The 19,796-nt window shown below is 37.3% G+C and overlaps 1 protein-coding gene across 2 annotated transcripts; it reads right to left on the bottom strand.

Annotated features, from left to right (window-relative positions):
• Positions 1-1,204: 1,204 nt before the first annotated feature.
• MAPK1IP1L (mitogen-activated protein kinase 1 interacting protein 1 like) lies at positions 1,205-14,899 on the bottom strand. Of its 2 annotated transcripts, XM_074327454.2 has the most exons (5): positions 14,753-14,890; positions 13,260-13,314; positions 8,248-8,269; positions 6,629-7,336; positions 1,205-5,626 (listed from the first exon to the last, which is right to left on the bottom strand). In XM_074327454.2, exons 3-5 carry the CDS (start codon positions 8,263-8,265, stop codon positions 5,615-5,617), a joined length of 738 nt encoding a protein of 245 aa, XP_074183555.1. In that variant the 5' UTR covers positions 8,266-8,269; positions 13,260-13,314; positions 14,753-14,890; the 3' UTR covers positions 1,205-5,614. The 2 variants fall into 2 exon arrangements, with proteins under 2 accessions (XP_074183555.1, XP_019581311.1); XM_019725752.3 differs by lacking the exon at positions 13,260-13,314 and having other exon boundaries at positions 14,753-14,899.
• Between the last annotated feature and the right edge of the window lie 4,897 nt (positions 14,900-19,796).

The raw sequence follows: 19,796 nt of genomic DNA, 5'->3' as shown, positions 1-19,796 counted from the left end.
GGAAATGCCCTCACTGGGGAATCAAATTGGCCAGCACTTTCATCTTGGGACTTTCCAATCTCCAGAATCTATGAGAAATAAACCACTCTGTTTAAACTACCCAGTCAATGATATTTTGCTAGGGCAGCCCCAGTTGAATAACACAGTACGTAAAATACACAAAGCGGAAGGATGGAACTGCTTTAGTGAAAGCAGGGAGCAGAGAGGGAATAAGCTCTACCTGCTTGGTGCCCTCCTCAGCTGGAACCACCCGAGTACTGTAAGACATAGTACGGAAATAAACTGTTTAATGCACTGACATAAAACCCTGCCCAAATGAGAATAATGTTCAAATGCTATAGGAACAAACTCTATGGGATGGCCCAAATTTTCTTCTATTGCATCGTCTTCTTTAAAAGAAGTCAGCTGACAGTTAGGATTTTATATTGTTGTAGAGACCTGTTGCAAAAGGATTGGTGCTTTTTAATATGGTGGTGAAAAAAGAATCCGCTTGGGTCAGGTACCCAGGGAAGAACATGTTTGTTAAAGCATTATCATTTCATGATGGGGAAAAAAATACCAGCTCTGCTCCAGAATGGTCTTATATTTCATTGCTCCATTTTTGGTGGGTACTCTTAGGAGATATGAAATAAGACATCAAATGCAATTTTAAAAATTATAGTTGCATTTTGTCCAATTATAAAGCAACAAGCAGAACTCCCTTTCCAAAGTAGAACGTACTACAAATCATTCATTCATAGCCCCCCTTGTACTGGGGTTGAAGAAAGGCCAGCAAACCCCCTGTGGAAAGGAAATAGCAAACTATACCAAGCTTAGCAATGTGACCCTCACTAAGGGCACAGCAGTTATGGCAAGCGCAGAACTATCTTTTATAGAAGAAAGCGGGGGTGGCGACAGCGGGGGTAGACAGGGAAGGTTCCCTAGCTTGGCCTCTACAGACAGCCTGGTTACACAGAATAGTCCGACCTTGAAGGGAAAAGAGGAAATTCTCACACTGGATACCATGCTGCTGAAAGAGGGTTTGTGGAGGCAAGGTTGTTCCCATACAGCCTATTTAATTGCCTTGGTGAATGCAGGTCATACATACACGGGCGTCTCTGGCCCTTATTCCTTTCTTTATGACAAATTTGCAGTTAATTAGGCTCTGGACTTGCTCAGGGAAGCCCAGAATTGGGCCTAAAGAATAAAATACATGGAAAAACTGTGAAACCATGAAAATACATTTTTAAAAAAAGTTTTCAGGTATAATACACAAAAGCAAACAAGTTTATCTTAAAAAATATCAAGTATTACATCCATAGACTATTCCTAATTATAATTACTTCTTAAAGCAACATTTGTCTTTGTTTACAAATACAGCAGCAGGTGATAAAACCTAATGTCTCAAACAGATTGCTTACAGTTCATAATACAAACAAATGTATATGTCTCAAATCACATTTTAGGCAGTTTAACTTAAAATGCATAGACAATTACATACATTAAATTTGTCATTATTAAGTCAATGAAAAAAATCACAATATCAAGAAAAAAATACAAAAAACCGTTATAGAGCACACAGAACTCAAGTGTACTTAATGGCAACAAATCAGTATCTGCTAATCAGTGACAGGCAGTGAAAGTGCCTTTATCCCGGGGAAAAGTGAAGAGGAAAAACATCCCATTACTTTGCATGCTTGAAAAGTTGCACTGACAAAACTACAATCTTGAAAAACAATTTTTTACTTAAAAAAAAAAAAAGTCTACCATATTCTGCTCTTTAAAACGCCCAAAGGCTGGTCTGTAATTTCCACCAGCAGCGATACCAAAGTATGTTTATCTAGCTAAACTAATAATGGGTGCACTAATGAATTCTGTAATGCCACCCCTAGACTGTGAGCCTCTCAAAGATAGGCATTCTCTGTCATCCTGCATCTCTGGCATCTGGGCAAAACTCCTGGATCTTGGATCACAGACATAAGTGTCTGTTGAATGAATGCAGTTCTCAGATGTAGTCTACAGCCAGAAGCTTGCATGGCATTTCTTTAACACTGATTATTTTATTGGCAATTTTTGTTTTACTTGGCAGAATTCTGAAAATAAAAAGAACGGTGTCTGTCTTCAATACTAAATATTGCTCTATTGAGATTAGTCTTCCCTGAAAGCCACCCACCCACCACTTTCTATGCATAGTGCGGTGTATAGTGCGATTCATCTGAATTTAGCCTTCTGCTTTTCAAAAACTTTAACACTCTGTGCTTAGGTTTAATTTCCAGGGTTTATAACCCCGGCGTTTTATAAAGCTAGCACTAGATCATCCAGGGTGAGGGAGGAAGGAAGAAGACATGGCACTAACCATTTAGAAGTGCAGGCAACTGACTGATATGCAAACTAGGCACAGTATTTTAACTGAAACTTCTGAGTACAGCTATGTTCATCCACACAGTTTCAGAAGCTAGACATGTGAGTACAATAGGTAGCACTTATTTATGAGGTAAAATATCACGAGCACAACTGACTTCTAGAAAATATTCCATTATCGGGGTGTGACCAACCAAAGCCAAAAATTCACCCCTTTTCTTCTCTGCCCTATTATTCATTATTCTCTACTGAAAACAATAAACAGTAAAATAGACAAAGAAGGAAAGAGGCCCTTGGGTAATTAAAAAATGTCTATTTCTGAATAATCAATGTATCATTTTAAACAAAACAGGGCTGTGGAGTCAGAGCTGTAAACAGCCATCTTCAAAGCATGAATAGGTGTCAGGCTGAGTCCAGTAAGAAAAGGTATTTTAAAGAGTCCTTTAAAGAGCCTTGGTTCTTGAGAACCGAGTGAATTAGAACCTTAGGTCTGTATTTTAATTCTTCGCTGTCATTTTTAGGTTCAACATTTCAAAGTCTAACATTCTAACTCCAGAAACACTATCAAATTTATTTATAAATTCTTGCTCTGAAGTCCAAATGCCAGCATATTCCACACTTCGTATCCCCTTAAGACCACACATACGTAGTCTTCCATAAGCTGATCTTAGCCTAGCATGACTTATTTTGAAAGCAAATTATTCCTTTGTAAAGAGAAAGTCTTCCTTACATGCTTTCCCCCATTCCTCCATTAAAAAACTTGTTTTAATCCCACCCTGAACCTAAAAATACTTTTTGTCCCAGAATATCCACGAGAACTGAGACCTCTCTTTCCCAATCTGAGAAATGATGCTCTAAAGAATTACAACTATAAAAGCAAATTCTGTTCCTTTTGTTTTCCCTTCTTTCTTTTAAAAAAGGAAAATAAAAATCCCAATACCAGTTGGGAAGTCCTTGAAAAGCAAAAGTTAAAACAGCTGTATTGTCTAGGGCACACTGAACAGTATGTGTCACTAGCAAAGTTAAGGTACTTCTAGGAATAGTAATTTCAAATCTTGTGTTTATGGTTCTACAAATCTTTCAGCAAAAGATTTTCTCCAATAATAAATGGGCTCCACAATTACAGATTCCCAAACTTGCCACCTCTTCTTCTTTTAATCAAACCTTATCCTTTCTAGTGTTATATTAAACAGTGCATTTCAAGACAGAGTTGTCAACTTATTCCAATGTAGGACAACCAAAATAACCATAAGGAGAGGTATCTTTGCTGCCATCTCACTTTTCCTATTGTCTTATTCCTCCAGTCAGCTGACATGATACTGACTGATAATTTAAGCTATGGCACCTTCTAAGGCTACTTGCCTAGTAATTTGGAGGCTACTTTAACAACAGATTCCAAAAGTGTTATAGATAGCTGTCACTTGTCGTTGCAAGGAAATGAAAAACAAAAACAAAAAACCACACACAAAAAAGACCGCTTGTGCCACTATATAAGAGCTGTCTAACAACATTCACCAGTCTGAAAATATCTAAACAAATTAGTTTCAATTCTGAAAGTCTGAATCTATCATCTACTTAAAAGGGAGGTTTTAAACACTGAATCTTCCTCTCAAAGGTGACCATCTTGCTTTCTTAAAAGGAGGTAGCTATCAAACCATTAAATTGGCAGCATTTGGCATTCTTGACATTTTAACTATGAGAGAAATAAACTACTAAATACTTTATTTCTAAGCAAAAAGAAGAGCTCCAGCATAAATCTCGCCTATAGTTAAGAAATTCACAACACATTTTAGTAACCCAATGGATATATTCAAAGTTTCAAATATTATTTCACAAATAACATGGTCAGCTCCATCCCAAATCTAAGAATTTGATTTAAAAATAAGGTGCCAAAAAACTACTTGGGCAATTTTGATGGTTACAAACACTTAAGTAATACAATCACACTTTTAAAAAATTCAAATGCAGAGATCTACACTTTATTATTATTATTTTCAGTGTTAGAGCTAGAGGATAATTTTTAAGTGTGGCACTTAATTCTACCTATTTACCTGTCAACTAATACAGAACTGAACTGTTAGCCATAAGCACTTTACAAACAGATCCAGGAAACTATGCAAGAGACAATGACATAGCTTAACCAGACTCTGAAAGACAGATACATATTTTGATCGCACTTGTACAGAGAACAGTCATGTCTGTGTGACTACGGTTCTCTAAACATCACTGCTATTTGTTTATGATAGACCCCTAGTGTGCCAGTTTTCTGTATCAGGGAGGAATTAAAGGACATGTTCCTAAAGAACTGAGGAAGAGGTGCTACAGGGAATGGTCTGGGTGGAAGAGTGTTTTGTGGGAATGCAAATTACTTGTCACTACAAAGCAATTCCCAGGGTTTCCTCTAATTTGAGGTTCAAGACAAAGGAGAGAATTGTTTCCTTCCTTGAGCTCTTCCCAAAGCAATATGAACATCTCATAATCTATTCTAAAGCAATACAAAGAGATCACCAATTCCCTAACATAATTTACATACATGTTGGCCTGCATTAAACAGAAAAAAGTTTCCATATATGGCAGATTGTGGAGCTGTATGACCCATCTGGATAAAAGTAAAACGAATCAGGTGGAACTCAAAAAGAAAAGTTCTTCCTGAACTCTCCAGGATAAAAATGAACACTGCCTGGCTAATGAACTCAACATCTGACAATAATTACTGATGGTTTTAAAATGTATATCCAAAACAAGAGGACCAGGTTTATTTATCCTAGAGATAGAGCAGCTCAAGATGTTGAGGCATCATTTGTTTAAATTATGACAATGTGAATGTCTTCAAAGTGTGTTTATTTAGGGAAAAAAGTGATTATATTATAGAAAAATACTTGAAATATTTGCCAATGAGGTTGCAGATTCTAACAACAATCCACATCATCTTAGATTTTTAAGTGTGGAATTTCATAATTTAAACAAATCCAAAATTTGTTTCAAACAAATTGTATCAAAGAGCTATTCAATATACTTAATTACTTTATAACTTTCCATAGAAACTGAATAAAAATCACATTTGAATGATTTACTTTACATTTTTATCTGATTGTATCCATCTGACATATTATACGTCCAAGTACAAGAGGCAGATTATCTTCTCTGAGAGGTGCAAGAGTTGTTCTTTCATGAATGCCCTCTAATAGTGAAACCAGCGATTTTTATATATGCATTCATGTGCATATATATGTACTTCAAAAAGGAAAGCGTCATCTCTTCATCCATTGTTAACTTAATGGTAAGACTGCAACAGAAAAAAAAAAGTAAACTTCTAGATTTTGTAAATGGAGTTTATTAACTCCTGGCTGTGGCTTACACTTATTGCTTAATAAATCCAAACAGCAAGTCATCTCACTTATTTTGACATCCAATTTACAAAAATAATTGAAGTTGAACTAATGAAAGGAAGCTTCGGGGGCACTTTATTAGGATTTTCTTCCATTAGAGATGAGGTGGGATGTTTGATTAATCTAGTTGGAGATCTGATTAGTTATTTTGTTAAGAGCAGTTTTTTTTCAAGAAGAATCTTGACTGTGTTTGAATACTCACTTGGCTTACTTCACAGAAGTGGGGTGCTTTTCTATTTGGTCATATGTCTAAGACAAGCTCCTCAACTGAGGTGTAAACCCTATTCCAGCTTAGCTGACAGTAAAACATTAAGCATTACACTTAACTGCGCATGTAGAACAGTGGTATAAACTTGAGCTGAATGCTGCTCGGGATCTAACAAACCTTGGCTGAAAAGCACTATGGAGATTGCATAAAAGATGGGTAATGTTACAAATTCACTACCCCAGATGCTCTAAAAATCTACCTCTGTATGGAACCAGACAGGCAGAGACTGCTTTTATTGAAGTGTGCTTTGGTGTGATACTATAAAATATTATTGAGAAATATTTTTAAGAAGCCCAATGTAACAATCTCTGAGTTTCCTCAAGGATGCTGTTGAGGATATTGCTTATTACTACATTCAAAGTCTTTTGGGCTCTTTTTCTTTCCATTTTTAGTACCGGGAATACTTAACTTGTATCTTCATCCTTTTAAATGCTTTACCTGAAATTTACTCTACAACTCTACAACGCCACACACACACACACACACACACACACACACACACACACACACACACTTCTTTTAGGAAGTTTTAAAAGCTCTCTAATCTTCCCTTCCAAACTGGAGACAAATAACCTTTCAGTTGTACTTTTGTGTCTAGTAGCGTACGTTAAATAACAAAGGAAGCACTCACATGGGGGCCACCGGGCATTGGTGGAGCACCAGACGGTCCTGAAGGCACTTGAAAAGGGTTACTGGGAGTGGGATAGAGTCCTGCAGTGGGATAGGATCCTGCAGGGGCAGGATACGGTGCTGGCGGTCCCCAGGCTCCTGGTGGAACAGTGCCCCATGGAACAGGTGGTGCTGTGCCTGGTGCTTGGGGAGGAGGAGGTGCGGGATATGGCCCTGGAGATGGATATGGCATGTTAGGGGTAGGGTACTGCCCTCCCATCCCTGGTGCCCAGGGTCCAGAAGACATGGATCCCCATGGACCTAAAGGACCAGCTGCAGTTGGATCAGTGGGTGCACCATAGGGTCGTGGAAGCTCTGGAAAGGGCATATTTGGTGTAGGATATGGCCCAGTGGGGCCAGGGCCTGGCACAGTTGGGGCTGGATAAGGACCACCAGGTGGGGGGCATGATGGTCCAGAAGGAGGAAAGGGTGCCGGGGGTCCTGGAGGTGGTCCAGTGGGAGGCACAGAGGGATACATTCCTGTTGGTGCTGGTCCGAAAGGCACAGTAGAGGGTGTTGCACTTGGTGGGAGTCCAGATGGCACAGAAGGTGGAGCACTTGGGTTATTCCAAGGGTTGGAACCTGGCCAGCCTTGGAGAGGTTGGCCAGGTTTTGTGTTGCTCACAGCAGAGGTTTTGGCAGGGGAGTGTTCAGGTAGCGCATCTGCCAACTGAAAAATAAAACGAGCATGTCTTACTGATCTTATTTAGGTACAAGTCATGCCAAACATGATTACAAATCCATAAAGGATAGTAAGCTATAGGGGCAGGGATTATAAACCTCTCTCTCTAACACCTTCAAAAGCCAAGCTGTTCAGCTTAAAAACAATTCATTTAATCCAAAACTTGAGGGGTTAACCTTGAATGTCAACTTTACAGTGCAAATTCCTCAGAGAAGCTTAAGTTTTCTAAATATAACTAATCAACGTATTGTGGATTTAAATCCTGGCTTTACCTCAAACAAGTTACATACCCTCTCTGAGCTTTAGTTTCCTCATTTTCAAAAAAGTTTCAGGGTTAACTTGAAGCTTAAATGAGATAATTCATGTAATGCACTTACACACTGCCTGGTACTTAATTTTCTTTCTTTCTTTTTTTTTTAAATTTATTTTTCAAATTTATTGGGGTGACAATTGTTAGTAAAATTACATAGATTTCAGGTGTACAATTCAATATTACATCATCTATAAATCCCATTGTGTGTTCACCACCCAGAGTCAGTTCTCCTTCCATCACCATATATTTGATCCCTCTTACCCTCATCTCCCACCCCTGGTACTTAATTTTCAATAAATGTTGGCTATTAATAAAATCAGGTAAACAGAGAACGGAAGTATTACCATTTAAATTTTTTACTTAAGGATTCATAAAGAAATAAATACTATAGACTGTAGTACTTTCAAACATTGTATCTGTGTAAATTAAGGCAAACAACCTACCAAAATCACATACCACCCTCCACCAAAATCTAAGAATCATAAAAAGCATCTCTCTTAAACTGAAAGACTTATGGCTCATACTTAGGATTATGTTGTTTTCTGAAGAGCCAAAAAATTTATAAAGAATAAATGCATCAACTTACCGAAAATTCATCAGACATTTTCCTAAAAACAAAACAAAACAAAAAAACAGAAAGAAAGGGAAGATGGAATATTTCAAAACCAGTGTTTACTATTTCTTATACATTCTTTAATGAACTTTCTATGCATATATATTTTTACTTAAATAGAATCTTAATTATTCATGTAAAGTGTTTTTCTTTATGTCGGAATCATTTCTGTAACAGTTCATATAGCTCTACCAACTTCATCCCATTTTACTGGCTGCACATCACACAAAAGTGATCTGTAATTGGTTTACACACTCAATTTGGTGGCCAAGTTTAGGTTTGTTTGCGTTTTGTGTTGTTTGAAACAATGATACAGTGAGCATGTCTGAACACACATCTTTGCTCACTTGTGAGTCTATCACCAGGAAAAAGTCCTAGAACTAAAATTTCCAGTCAACAGGTAGGTAGTTATCTATACCCCACCTCGAAAGCCCACGACAACTTAGAAGTTCCCTTGCCGATTTACATTGCCTACCTTTTCCCTCTAACTCCTCTTCCATCACTAGACATTATTATATTCACTTATTTAATGATAGATTAGAAATTGGCATCTTGTTTTAACTTAGATTTACGTAGAAAGTAGAGCATCTTTTAAATTTAATTCCCCACTTATACTTCTTTTTCTGTGAATTTACTCATGTCCTTGGACCACTTTTATCAATTTTTTAAGCTTAAGTATAATTAACACTCAGTAAAATATAAGGATCTTAAGTGTTCGGGTCAACAAGCTCTGACAACTGTGTATGTCCAAGATACAGAACGTTTCCCTTAACCCCAGAGGTTTACTCAAGCTCCTTTCCAATTGACTCGCCATCCCACCCCAGCAATCACTTTCTGACTTAGTTTTTGCTTGTTCTTTGACTTCATATAAACAGAGTAAGACAGTATATACTCTTTTGCCTTTTATAATTTTACTACTTAGTAGTATGCACCTTTTTTTTAAATGCTCTGTAAGACATAGGAAATATATGACAAAAAAATTTTATCCTGCATTCCTTTTATCTGTAGATTTTTTAAACTGTGTACTTTGGCACTACAAATGTTTTTAATTTCATGTAGTCAAATTTATCAATCTTTCCGAACTACATGTGGCTTCTGTTTTACAAAGGCCTTGTCTGCTCCAAGATTTAAAAAAAAATACCACCTGTTTTCTTATAGTTTATGATGAACTTATTTAAACTCTGTCTGTTCTTCTTACGAACAATAATTATTGAATAATCTACCGTTTCTCAATTGATTTGACAAGCTACCTTTAACACATCTCACTGCTATTAACAACTAATAGTTACTGAACATTTAATCATGAATAGGTACTATGCTAGCTAGGTACATAATCTAATTTAATAGCCCGAGAGCCCTACAGATGCAAACTATATTACCACCGCCAGTTTATAGCTGGAGGAAAAGGAAGCTTATCAAGTTAACATGTTTAAGGTCACAGAGCTAGTGACTAGTAGAGAAGGGATTCAAGCCTAGGTCAGTCTGACTGCTTAACCACCAGGCCTCCATCATTTCCCATGGGTATTGTGGACTTTACTCTTTTCTACTGATCTGCACCATAAAATTCTATCTTAATCACGGCAGCTTTATATTTTTAATAAATTTTAATGTCAGTTACCCTACAATTACTGTTCTTTTTTTCAGATTTCCCTGAATATATTCTCATGCTTACCTTTTCCAGATCATTTTATAAAACCAATTTTAAAAAATCTGTTGGTGTTCTGGTTGGAATTGCATTAAATTTACAGATTAATTTAGGGGACATATGATATATTTAAAATATCAAATCTCATTCAAGAACAAGGTATGTTTTCTTAGTTCCCATTACTCTCATTTATTATCACTCAGTAGTTTTTAAAAATCAGGTCTCCTACACATTTCTTATGAGACAGATTTCTAACTGGTAAACTTTTTCTCGTGGTTGTAAATTGGCTCTTTTCTTTCATTGTATTTTCTAATTAGTGGTTCATACATGGGAAAGGCTTTTTAAATTTTTAGTGTATTACTTTTGTAAGCAGTGACATTACTGAATTATTTTATTCTTGGACGTTTCTCTGGGATTTCCAAGCAAAGAATTATGGCATTTGCAAAAAAAATAATTTTATTTCCCAATTTACACCTCTTTTGAATCAACTAGGACTTAAAGAACAATGAAATGGTAAATGGTGATAGAGAGCACAGAAGTCTTGTTCCCAACTCTCCTGGGAATGCTCCTAATGTTTAAGTATAATTCTCATTTTCAGTTTGAGATTTTACAAAACTTACATTAATTACGGAAGTTTCTATTTATGCCTATCTAGCTGTATGTATTTATTTCTATTTTGCTAGTTAAAATAATAAATCAAAGACGATAGTACATTTCTTCAGAATATCTTTTGGCATCTAATGAATCGGTCTCAGATTTTCTCCTTTGATCGATCCACACAGTTGATTATATATACAGGTTGCTTACTACTGAGCCATCCTTGCATTCTTACGAATTTTATTTTTAAGTATGATTTGGTTATTATGAGGAATGATGAATAGAACATAAGGCCTAGTAAGTCACAACTGCTATAACCTTTCTTTTTTATTCAGAACATAAAAAAACACGTCTTGAATGTATAACATACAATTATCCATTCATTCCTATGTTAAGGTTTTATACTAAAATGTCACATCACACAATAGTAAAGTCTTAGGACTAACACCTGAAGAAACTTTATCAGTGAATGACAAGTTTAAAGTCCACATAAGACTAACATGCTTTTCAAACAGGGTGAGTCTTTCTGAAACAGAAAATGATTCTGTATCAAAGTTCATATTAATTCTGGAGCAGAGAACTAACAAAGCAAACCATTCAGTTTCCTCTGGTCTGGCTGTTCAGATTTTCAGAATTACTCTTTTCCCTCTTAGTTTTTGAAAAACATATATTCATTATATAAAGTGAAGTAGTCATAGAATTATACCAAAATATAACATCTCATAAGTTAATAGTATTAAACAGATACAAATTCTGTGTTTCAAAATTTTAATTTCAAAATGAAATCCTGGAGGACAGAGGAAGTACTAGAATATTTTAATTAAAATAATGAAGCCCTGACCAAAGGAATTAGAAACAGGTTACTTCCTGTTCTACAACACTGCGTAGAAAAGTGACCTGCCCTCCATCCCTAGAATGAACAGTGTTCATATTAATTGGAAATATTCCAATTTACAGTTTGGGGGATACTTTCATCCTAAGAAGGTAAAAAAAAATAGAGCAGGACATTAGTGTTTCAATATGAGAAGAGTTGCAGAATATAATAAAAATCTACTTTCTAAAAAAACTATTCCAAAACATCGGGATTATGCTAATTACTGAGGCCAATGTAACCTTGAACTGGCAAAAAATCCACAAAAAACAGTTTTCATTTTTGGAATAATCTATAGCTATTCCTTCCAAAACGTTCCACTACCATTTTATGACAGGATCTATGCATCATCTGAAAAATAATCATTTAATTGTCTGAGCAACAAGAATAGTTTTAAAACAGTACATAATTTCTTTTGACATACACTAGAAAATTACACATTTTTGTAACTTCTATGGCTTTTAGAGTAAAAGTGGTAATTCAATCACAGGGAGGTTTAAAAAAGTTGAACTCCATAAATTACTAGTGATTACTGGACAAGAAATATTTCAAAGGGTTATCAAATTGTGGTGGAGTGATAAATATTATGGGACTACTTGCTTATGAAACCCAGACATCAATCCTTTTGACTGAGTCTTTTGACAAAGGCAAGCTTAACCAGAGATTATTTTCTCATCTGCCAAACAATTATAATTTCACTATTGCACAGATGATTGAAAGTAACACATGTAATAATCTATAAAGTGCTATTATAAACATGTTAAAATGTTCATTAAGAGAAACTAAGAGAAATCAAGATTTTTGCATTGATTTGTTTAGTGTGGGGGGGATGATGGTAATATATTGTACTGAAAATAGACATTTTGAATTAAAATATATGTTTTTAGTATTAGCTCTTTTATCAGATACATTCTATCTTACATTTGGGCAACTTAAGAAATTCAGGATTTGAAAGTTTTTGAACGTTTTAAATTTCTTTAAAACATGTAATTAAAAAAAGAAATCACTTTTTAACAGCCTCATGCCAGCTGTATTTTCTAGTTATTCAGATACTTGTTGGAACATATGTTCTATGCACTGTTTTGTGTTTTGTGTTTTGGAGAAATGGATACCGTATTTCCCCAAAATAAGACCTAGCCGGACCATCAGCTCTAATGCATCTTTTGGTGCAAAAATTAATATAAGACCCGGTCTTACTTTAATATAAGACTGGGTATAATATAATACCAGGTATAATACAATATAATACTGGGTCTTATATTAATTTTTGCTCCAAAAGATGCATTAGAGCTGATGGTCCGGCTAGGTCTTATTTTCGGGGAAACATGGTAGTATTGCATGGAATAAATACTTAAAGAGTTGACAGTCTGGTGAACTACCATTTAAACAGTAACTTGGGGTAAGCAGAGCGCTCTACAAGTATCTCCCAAGAGCTCCTAAAGGAATCAGGAAGGGAGAATCAGGGGAGGAATCCTGAGAAGTGGTGTCTTTGCAGTCTGGAAGAACAATGAGGAAAGGGCTGGGAGTACGGGACAGTGGGACAGGCCTTAGGTAAAGGAGAGCAGTTTGCGCAAAAGCTGAAAGGGAGGCGAGAGAAGCTCTGTGGGCAAGGAGGCAGGTCAGATTGTTTGGAACATAGAAAGGGGAGTGATATGAAAGCCTTAGCAGAGAGCCTTTAGACCAAGATTTGAACATCTTAGCTCATCTGAATGAACGGGCCAGTAATGTGAGAGACTAAATAGGACTTGTAAATCAAGTGCTTGTAATAGTGCTTGGAATATAGTTGGCAGGCAACAGATATATTCTTATCTTCTTTTGTGTATGAGCATATAGCATATGGTTAAGAGAGTGAACACGAAAAGTATGACTCACTAGACAAACTGCAGTTCTTCCCTGGCTGGCTCTGGACAAGCTGAACTCTCCAAACCTTAGAGGTAGAAATAGACAGGAATAGTATCCAGCTCACAGCTACGCTGTGTGACTTACATTATATTCTTATAAACACATCTTTTGGTCACTGCCTGGCACATAGCAAAAATTCAACAAATGTTAGCTTTTACAACTGCTTCTGTAGGTTCACAAACCTTTATCTGCAGTTCTCAACTCAGAAACTTCTGAAAGTGAAAGAAACGTTCTCAAGTTTGGCATAAAACTTACTTGGTGGCAAAACCTGACCTAAGGCTATTTATAGTTTCCATTAATTCACACCTATTGCTGCACAGATATGAATGTTGGATTAGGGGATGCTGTCCCCACACTGCTGGGGTGTTATTTATGCACTTTTATCGTCTTTCTAAAATCTAAAGATAAAATTCAAAGGCTTCTGAAATCCAAAACACACTGGTCCCAAGGATTTCGGTTAAGGGAAGGCTCTCCATTCCCCCCGGGAGAGAGGAAAAGAACATGCCAATATTCGCAACTCAATTCAAGTTTGAGACAAACTAGCTTTGAAGAAGAGGTCCAGAGACACTAGCAGCAAGAAAACTTTGTTTTTCCTGCCCTATAAACACCACTGAACAAAGAACTTCTGAAAAGATTTCTAAAGGCTACCCTCGCCTGTAGTAAGGGTTCGTTTTCAAACCAGGCCTTTAAAACCACCAGGTGTACGAGTGTGTATTTCTTTAGTAGTAATGCTATAAAAAAAATTTTTCCAGTCAGATGACTATGATTCGATGCTTCAACATTTTAATCTTTATTAAAAGAACTACTCTTGGTTTTCAAAGAGAAAATGGGTTCAGCTATTTCTAAGCTACCATGCCTAACATAGGCTCCTAAATCCTAAAAAAATAGAGTATTACCGAACTCAATAGTTTTTGTCATGGGTTTCATGTAATGTATTTGCTAGCAACTCTAGTAATAATGATCAGAACGTTGTCACACTGCGGATAATCTTAAACAAGGGTCAACGATTTCTCTAAGAATCTCTTCGGGCCTAGCTCTTCCCTTTTATTAGAAATTAATGAATGGGAGAGGTCGGGGCCGAGGGGCTCGCGGTCGAAAGCTCTTTAGGGCCAAAAGGAACAAAGACAATCCGGGACCAACCGGAGCGAACCGGCCGCGGAGCGGGTCGCTCTAGCTCGGGAAGGGGTGGGGGAAGGGCCGGGCCCTCTCTCCGCCCCGCCGCCCAGCCACGCCTGACGTCAGGCGCGGAAAAACCCGTCGGGAGCGACGTCACCAGACCCTGACGCCTTCTCCCTGGGGGGCGATCAGGGGCAGTCCACACCCGGAGGAAGATGACGGGAAAAACGGTTAGCCCCGGCCCCCGAAGAGCGACTCGAGGCACCCCCGTTACTGCGCCCGCCTCCCGCTCGGGCGCGCTCCCTCGCCCGCTTCCACGACCCTTGTTACCGCAGAAGAAGCCCTACCCGGCAAGATCCGAGCCCGCAGCAAGGTCTAGAAGCGGCGATGGGTCCGAGGGAACAGGTCGCTGAAGAACCGAGGCAGCTTGACTGACAGCAGCGACGACGGCGACGGCGGCAGCGGCAGCACCAGCAGCAACACCAACAGCGCGCGACTCCTCCTGGCGCCGGAACAGGAAGCGCCCAACTCGGAGTTCACCGCCCCCGCCAGTGCTCCCCCCGCCCCCCTCGGGGCCGGGCCGTGCGCGCCCCCCGCAGGCCCTCGGTGGCACTGCGGCCGGTCAGGTCTCCGCAGTGTGGTTGCTTCTCGCGCTCGCGCGGTGGCGGCTGATTTCTCCCGTGGGAGAGCGGAAAGCTCCCCGGTTTTCCGGAGATCTGAGCACTCAGAGGAAACGCCTGTGGCTGGTGACGTTCTGGGCAGCCTGGTGGAAATTGCTAACTTGTTCGCTGGAGTGGCTGGAGGGCAGGTTCTGGATTCCCTGTGCTCTGGTTTTTACAGCCAGGCCTCGAAGCTGGCTGGGTGGGGATGCGGCCCAATTTGGGGACATGGGCCCTTGGGCTAAAATTGGGGGGAGCTAAAGGAACAATACAGGAAGACGTTTGCGAATGGTTTCGCAGATTGAAATTAACTGAAGGAACAGCTGTCTTTGCATATTTTTCCTGATCAATGCCTCTTCTACGTTCATTTTTGAACAAACCTTTAAGTACCTACTGTGTCAGGCCCGAAAGATTGACACATGGCCCCCGACATCAAGGAACCTGCTAGCTAGTAATGTCATAATTATACAGTGTGCAGACATACATATGATATGCACATTTTATATGTAAAAGTATGCAATATTCTTACATTTTGCTTCATGTCAGCTGTTAGTGGGTCAATGGGTGGATCCTTTACTAAACTTCTTAAACGAAGACGTCTCTGAATGCTCCACAGCACACATAATCCTCATCCTGAAAAATGAACTATAGTGGAACTTCAAATATCTAAGCCTAGAGAAAACCGATTTTTGATAAAAGCAATGGTCTATGAAAAATGATTAGTGTGAACGACCTAACCTGCCCTCAGGAGGCAGTGAATCAGTAGTCTTGTGGAGCCATAAGGAAGCCTGAGGCAACAAGAAAAGTCAGTAAACAGTGCTATGTTTAAAATTTTTGTATTTTGCTCATCATAGGTTCTTGTTTTTTGCATTCTGGTTTTAATATTACTTTTCATTACTGAGTTTTTTGGTCAAAAATTTTTTTATGCCCATCACTTTAATCCTGGTCATGCGTATCAGTGACTGATGTCCTCCAGCTTTTCCCATGCTCCTAGCCAATAACAGCATGGTGGGAAATTCCACTTAGGTAGGTCATTCCTGTCCCATATGTACTCCTACAGGGAACCTTTGCTTGGGAACTAAATCCTCATCTAGCTTTTTCAGAACTGCACTGCAGTCTGAAGCCCACCTGACCCCAATCCTCCCTTCCATTTCTTTCACAGTTATCAGAATTGCAATGTGATATGAAGACTGCCCCACCTTCTGCTCTCTTCCCCTTTATTCTTCATAGATGCCGCCCTCCCATAAATCTCTTGCACATTTAATCACATCTTGGCATCTGCTTTTGGAAGACCCAAACTGACACACTGAAAACTGAAAGGAGTGTATTATAAATTAGAAAATGTATAATATAGATTTAGAACTTTTTTTCAGATTCTAAGTTGTGTGAGGTACGGATATGTTTTTTAAACAAAATACAAAGCCTTTGGATTTTATATATGAAGTTTTAATTAAGAAGAAATGAAAATGTATTAAGATCAATTTATTTGAACTCACATCCAAGAAGAAACACTCAACTTCAATATTAGAAATAAAAATGGAAACAGTCTTCTTTTTGGGTAAGGGGTGGATCATACAAGCCTGATTGACAAGGGTACTAATAGCTTTGTGAAATTACTCTTAAACTCTGTATATTCAAGTATATATCAAGTTTATACTTGGTTTATATCGAATTTATCCAGTTCTAGCAAAGTTAACACAATTTAAGTAAATCTCCTTGAGTTTTACACTCTCAAGTCTGAAGGCCTAGATTTGATTATAACCACCGCAAAATGATTCCAGGCATACCTTGGAGATGTTGCAGGTTTGGTTCCAGACCACTGCAACAAAGCAAATATTGCGATAAAGCAAGTCACATATATTTTTTTGGGTTCCCAGTCATATAAAAGTTGTGTTCACACTATACTGTAGTCTATTAAGTGTGCACCAGGTCTAAAAAAAGTATATACCTTAATTAAAAAATACTTTATTGCTAAAAAATGTTAACCATCATCTGAGTCTTGACAAAGATCACTGATCAGAGATCACTATAACAAATATAGTGAAAAAGTTTAAAATATTGAGAATCATCAAGATGTGACAGACACGAAATAAACAAATGGCTGTTGGAAAAAAGGTGCCAAAAGACTTGCTCAACACAGAGTTGCCACAAACTTTCAATTTCTAAAAAACCCACTATCTGCGAAGTACAATAAAGTGAAGCACAATAAAACGAGGTACGCCTGTATCTTCACTTCCTGCAAATGTAATCAATTTTTAAAATAACGTAGGCAAACATCAATTTTATATAAACCTTATTAAGAGCTGAAGGAAATTGCAACTCTTTCATCTAATTCCATGTTTCCCCGAAAATAAGACCTAGCCGGACCATAGGTGCTGATGCATCTTTTGGAGCAAAAATTAATATAAGACCCGGTCTATATAATACTGTGTCTTATATTAATTTTTGCTCCAAAAGATGCATCAGAGTGGATGGTCCGGCTAGGTCTTATTTTCAGGGAAATACGGTTGCTGGGTCTAAAGCATAAATTCAAATTGTACTGTTATCTTTATTGTCATATCCAGCCAAGAAAGCCTATTACAGACTAAAATAAGTGAACGTGAATCTGCAGGGTCCACTAAGGGGATACTCTGAAAACCTATTATCACATTAGTACTTAACAGCTGTACAGAAATTATTTTCAAGTATGCTCCAAGGGTCATCTCTTAACTGAAGAATTAACCTCCGGAAGTCAAGTGACAAGTATTATCTACATTTTATATGCTAGGGAATGAAGGCAAAGAAAAACTTAGGATTGAGTATCCTATTCAAAATTAATTAAAAAGTTAAGGAAAAACAGATTGGCTTTATTTGAAATAAGATTCATATGCCCTAAATCTCTTTCCATTGGCTTATATCCATTAATCTATATTTCAACTTAGAAGCCAATCCATTTCAAAGTTACCTCCATTTAGTGTCTAATATCTTAATGCATTAGAATAGTAGACAGACTCTTGTAGTGTTGCTTATTTCTAGTAGACCATTAAAAAGTAAAACACTTTGTGCTTCCTCTTCATTTTTTAGAAATAAAAATGAATGTAAAACTCATTACATTAAAACCAAAATTGTAAAGAATTTTTTCCAAAGTGGAAACAGTAATTTGCTTGACTTAAAATCTTTTATTCATTTGGGTATTAAACTACCTAACATATAGGGTATTTTAAATTTAAACATTGTTTTCCTTGTGTCGTCTCCAGGAATGTCTTATAATTATTCTAAGTCTACTTGGCTGTGAAATTTGCTCTACCAAAACAATACATAACCAATTTCACTCTGATAATTTAAAAGTGGCAAATACTACTTTAAATGAAAACTAAGAGTATATTTGAGTTAGGTCTCAAGGTTTTTGTTTCATAGGAAGGATGTTCTCAATTATGTTGATCTATAAAATGATCCAAACTTCAGAGACAGGAAGCTGGTAACTTGATTTATCTTCTTAATGGCTTTGGCTTATGAATAAATGATAATGGTTTTTCTTATAAAAATGGAATTTGTATAATGATGAGTCCTGTTTGCCACATTTGTTCTACTTTTAAAAAGATTTCTAATTACTAAGACATTCTTTATATTATTTATAATAGTAAATCAAAACTTTAACTGAAAGTCATTCTTTAACCACAGTTTGCCATTAGCTGAAATTCAGGAAAGAACACAGGTCTGATCACCAAATCGATAAATCTAGCCACAGGCTAAAAGCTTCCTTTAATCTTCTTCCTATTAGGTCTTCCTTTAAATTAAACCATTCCCTCTATGCATTATTTAAGTGAATGGCATGGTGATAGAAAGATCACATGATTATTTGCACAAAAAATGCTCAAGGAACCTAAAAAACTCCATCAGCATATTTCAGGAATTATAGTATGAACGTAGATGCTGTAGCTTAAAAAGGGGGGAGGGAGAGTGCGGTTAACGTCCTGAAAAGCTTCAGAGAGAAACAGAAAAGTCAAGTTTATTTCCTGATTAGTTCAGGACGATTCCCAAAGCACAGTTAAGTGTTTGGTCCAGAGTAGCTATTAGTGATTAAGTAGTTCCCTTTCACTGTCAAGGCTCTCCCCTGAGGTAATGCCTAAATTCTTAATTTTAATATTTTATCTTGTTTCTTTTAGTCTCTTCCTCTTACCAATGAGCTCCATACACATCCACCAAGCTGAGTGCTTTCTTAACTCTAGACTTTACACTTTTCAAATGCAACGTCTAACTTAGAGTCACAGAATTTATATTTAGATATATCTTCCCACATTGTCCCTCTCAAAACTTACTAATTTGATTTATATATTCTAATTACATTTTTAAAAGTTTCTGAATATCAGATGCTCTTCCAAATATGTCCTCACAAAGTAACTGAGAAAAAAAGGGTTAACTTTTCTAAATTACAATCTCTTAATGCTTTAAAAAATTTATCATTACTCTTTTCTTTTTTCCTTCACGGTAAACAACACCCTTCTCAAATCTTTGTATTTCTACTTTTCAGATTACTTTTCACTGTAGCAAATATCAAAGGAAAAATACGAACCATTTCAGAGTAAATGAGTCTCTTCCCTGCTCTCATTTCCTAGATCATCTACTTCAAGGCTATATGTATGGCAGTATTTTGAAAATGTTAACAGCTGTCACTACCTTGAAGTTGAAAAAATAAGCCAGGGAAAATATATCACAACCAGAGTGACTATATGAAAAGCTACGTAGATCTTGA

Source organism: Rhinolophus sinicus, chromosome 3, assembly GCF_057876585.1.
Source record: "Rhinolophus sinicus isolate RSI-liver-muscle chromosome 3, RSI-T2T, whole genome shotgun sequence".
NCBI classification, from domain to species: Eukaryota; Metazoa; Chordata; class Mammalia; order Chiroptera; family Rhinolophidae; genus Rhinolophus; species Rhinolophus sinicus.
This window is presented reverse-complemented; position numbering and strand designations above follow the sequence as displayed.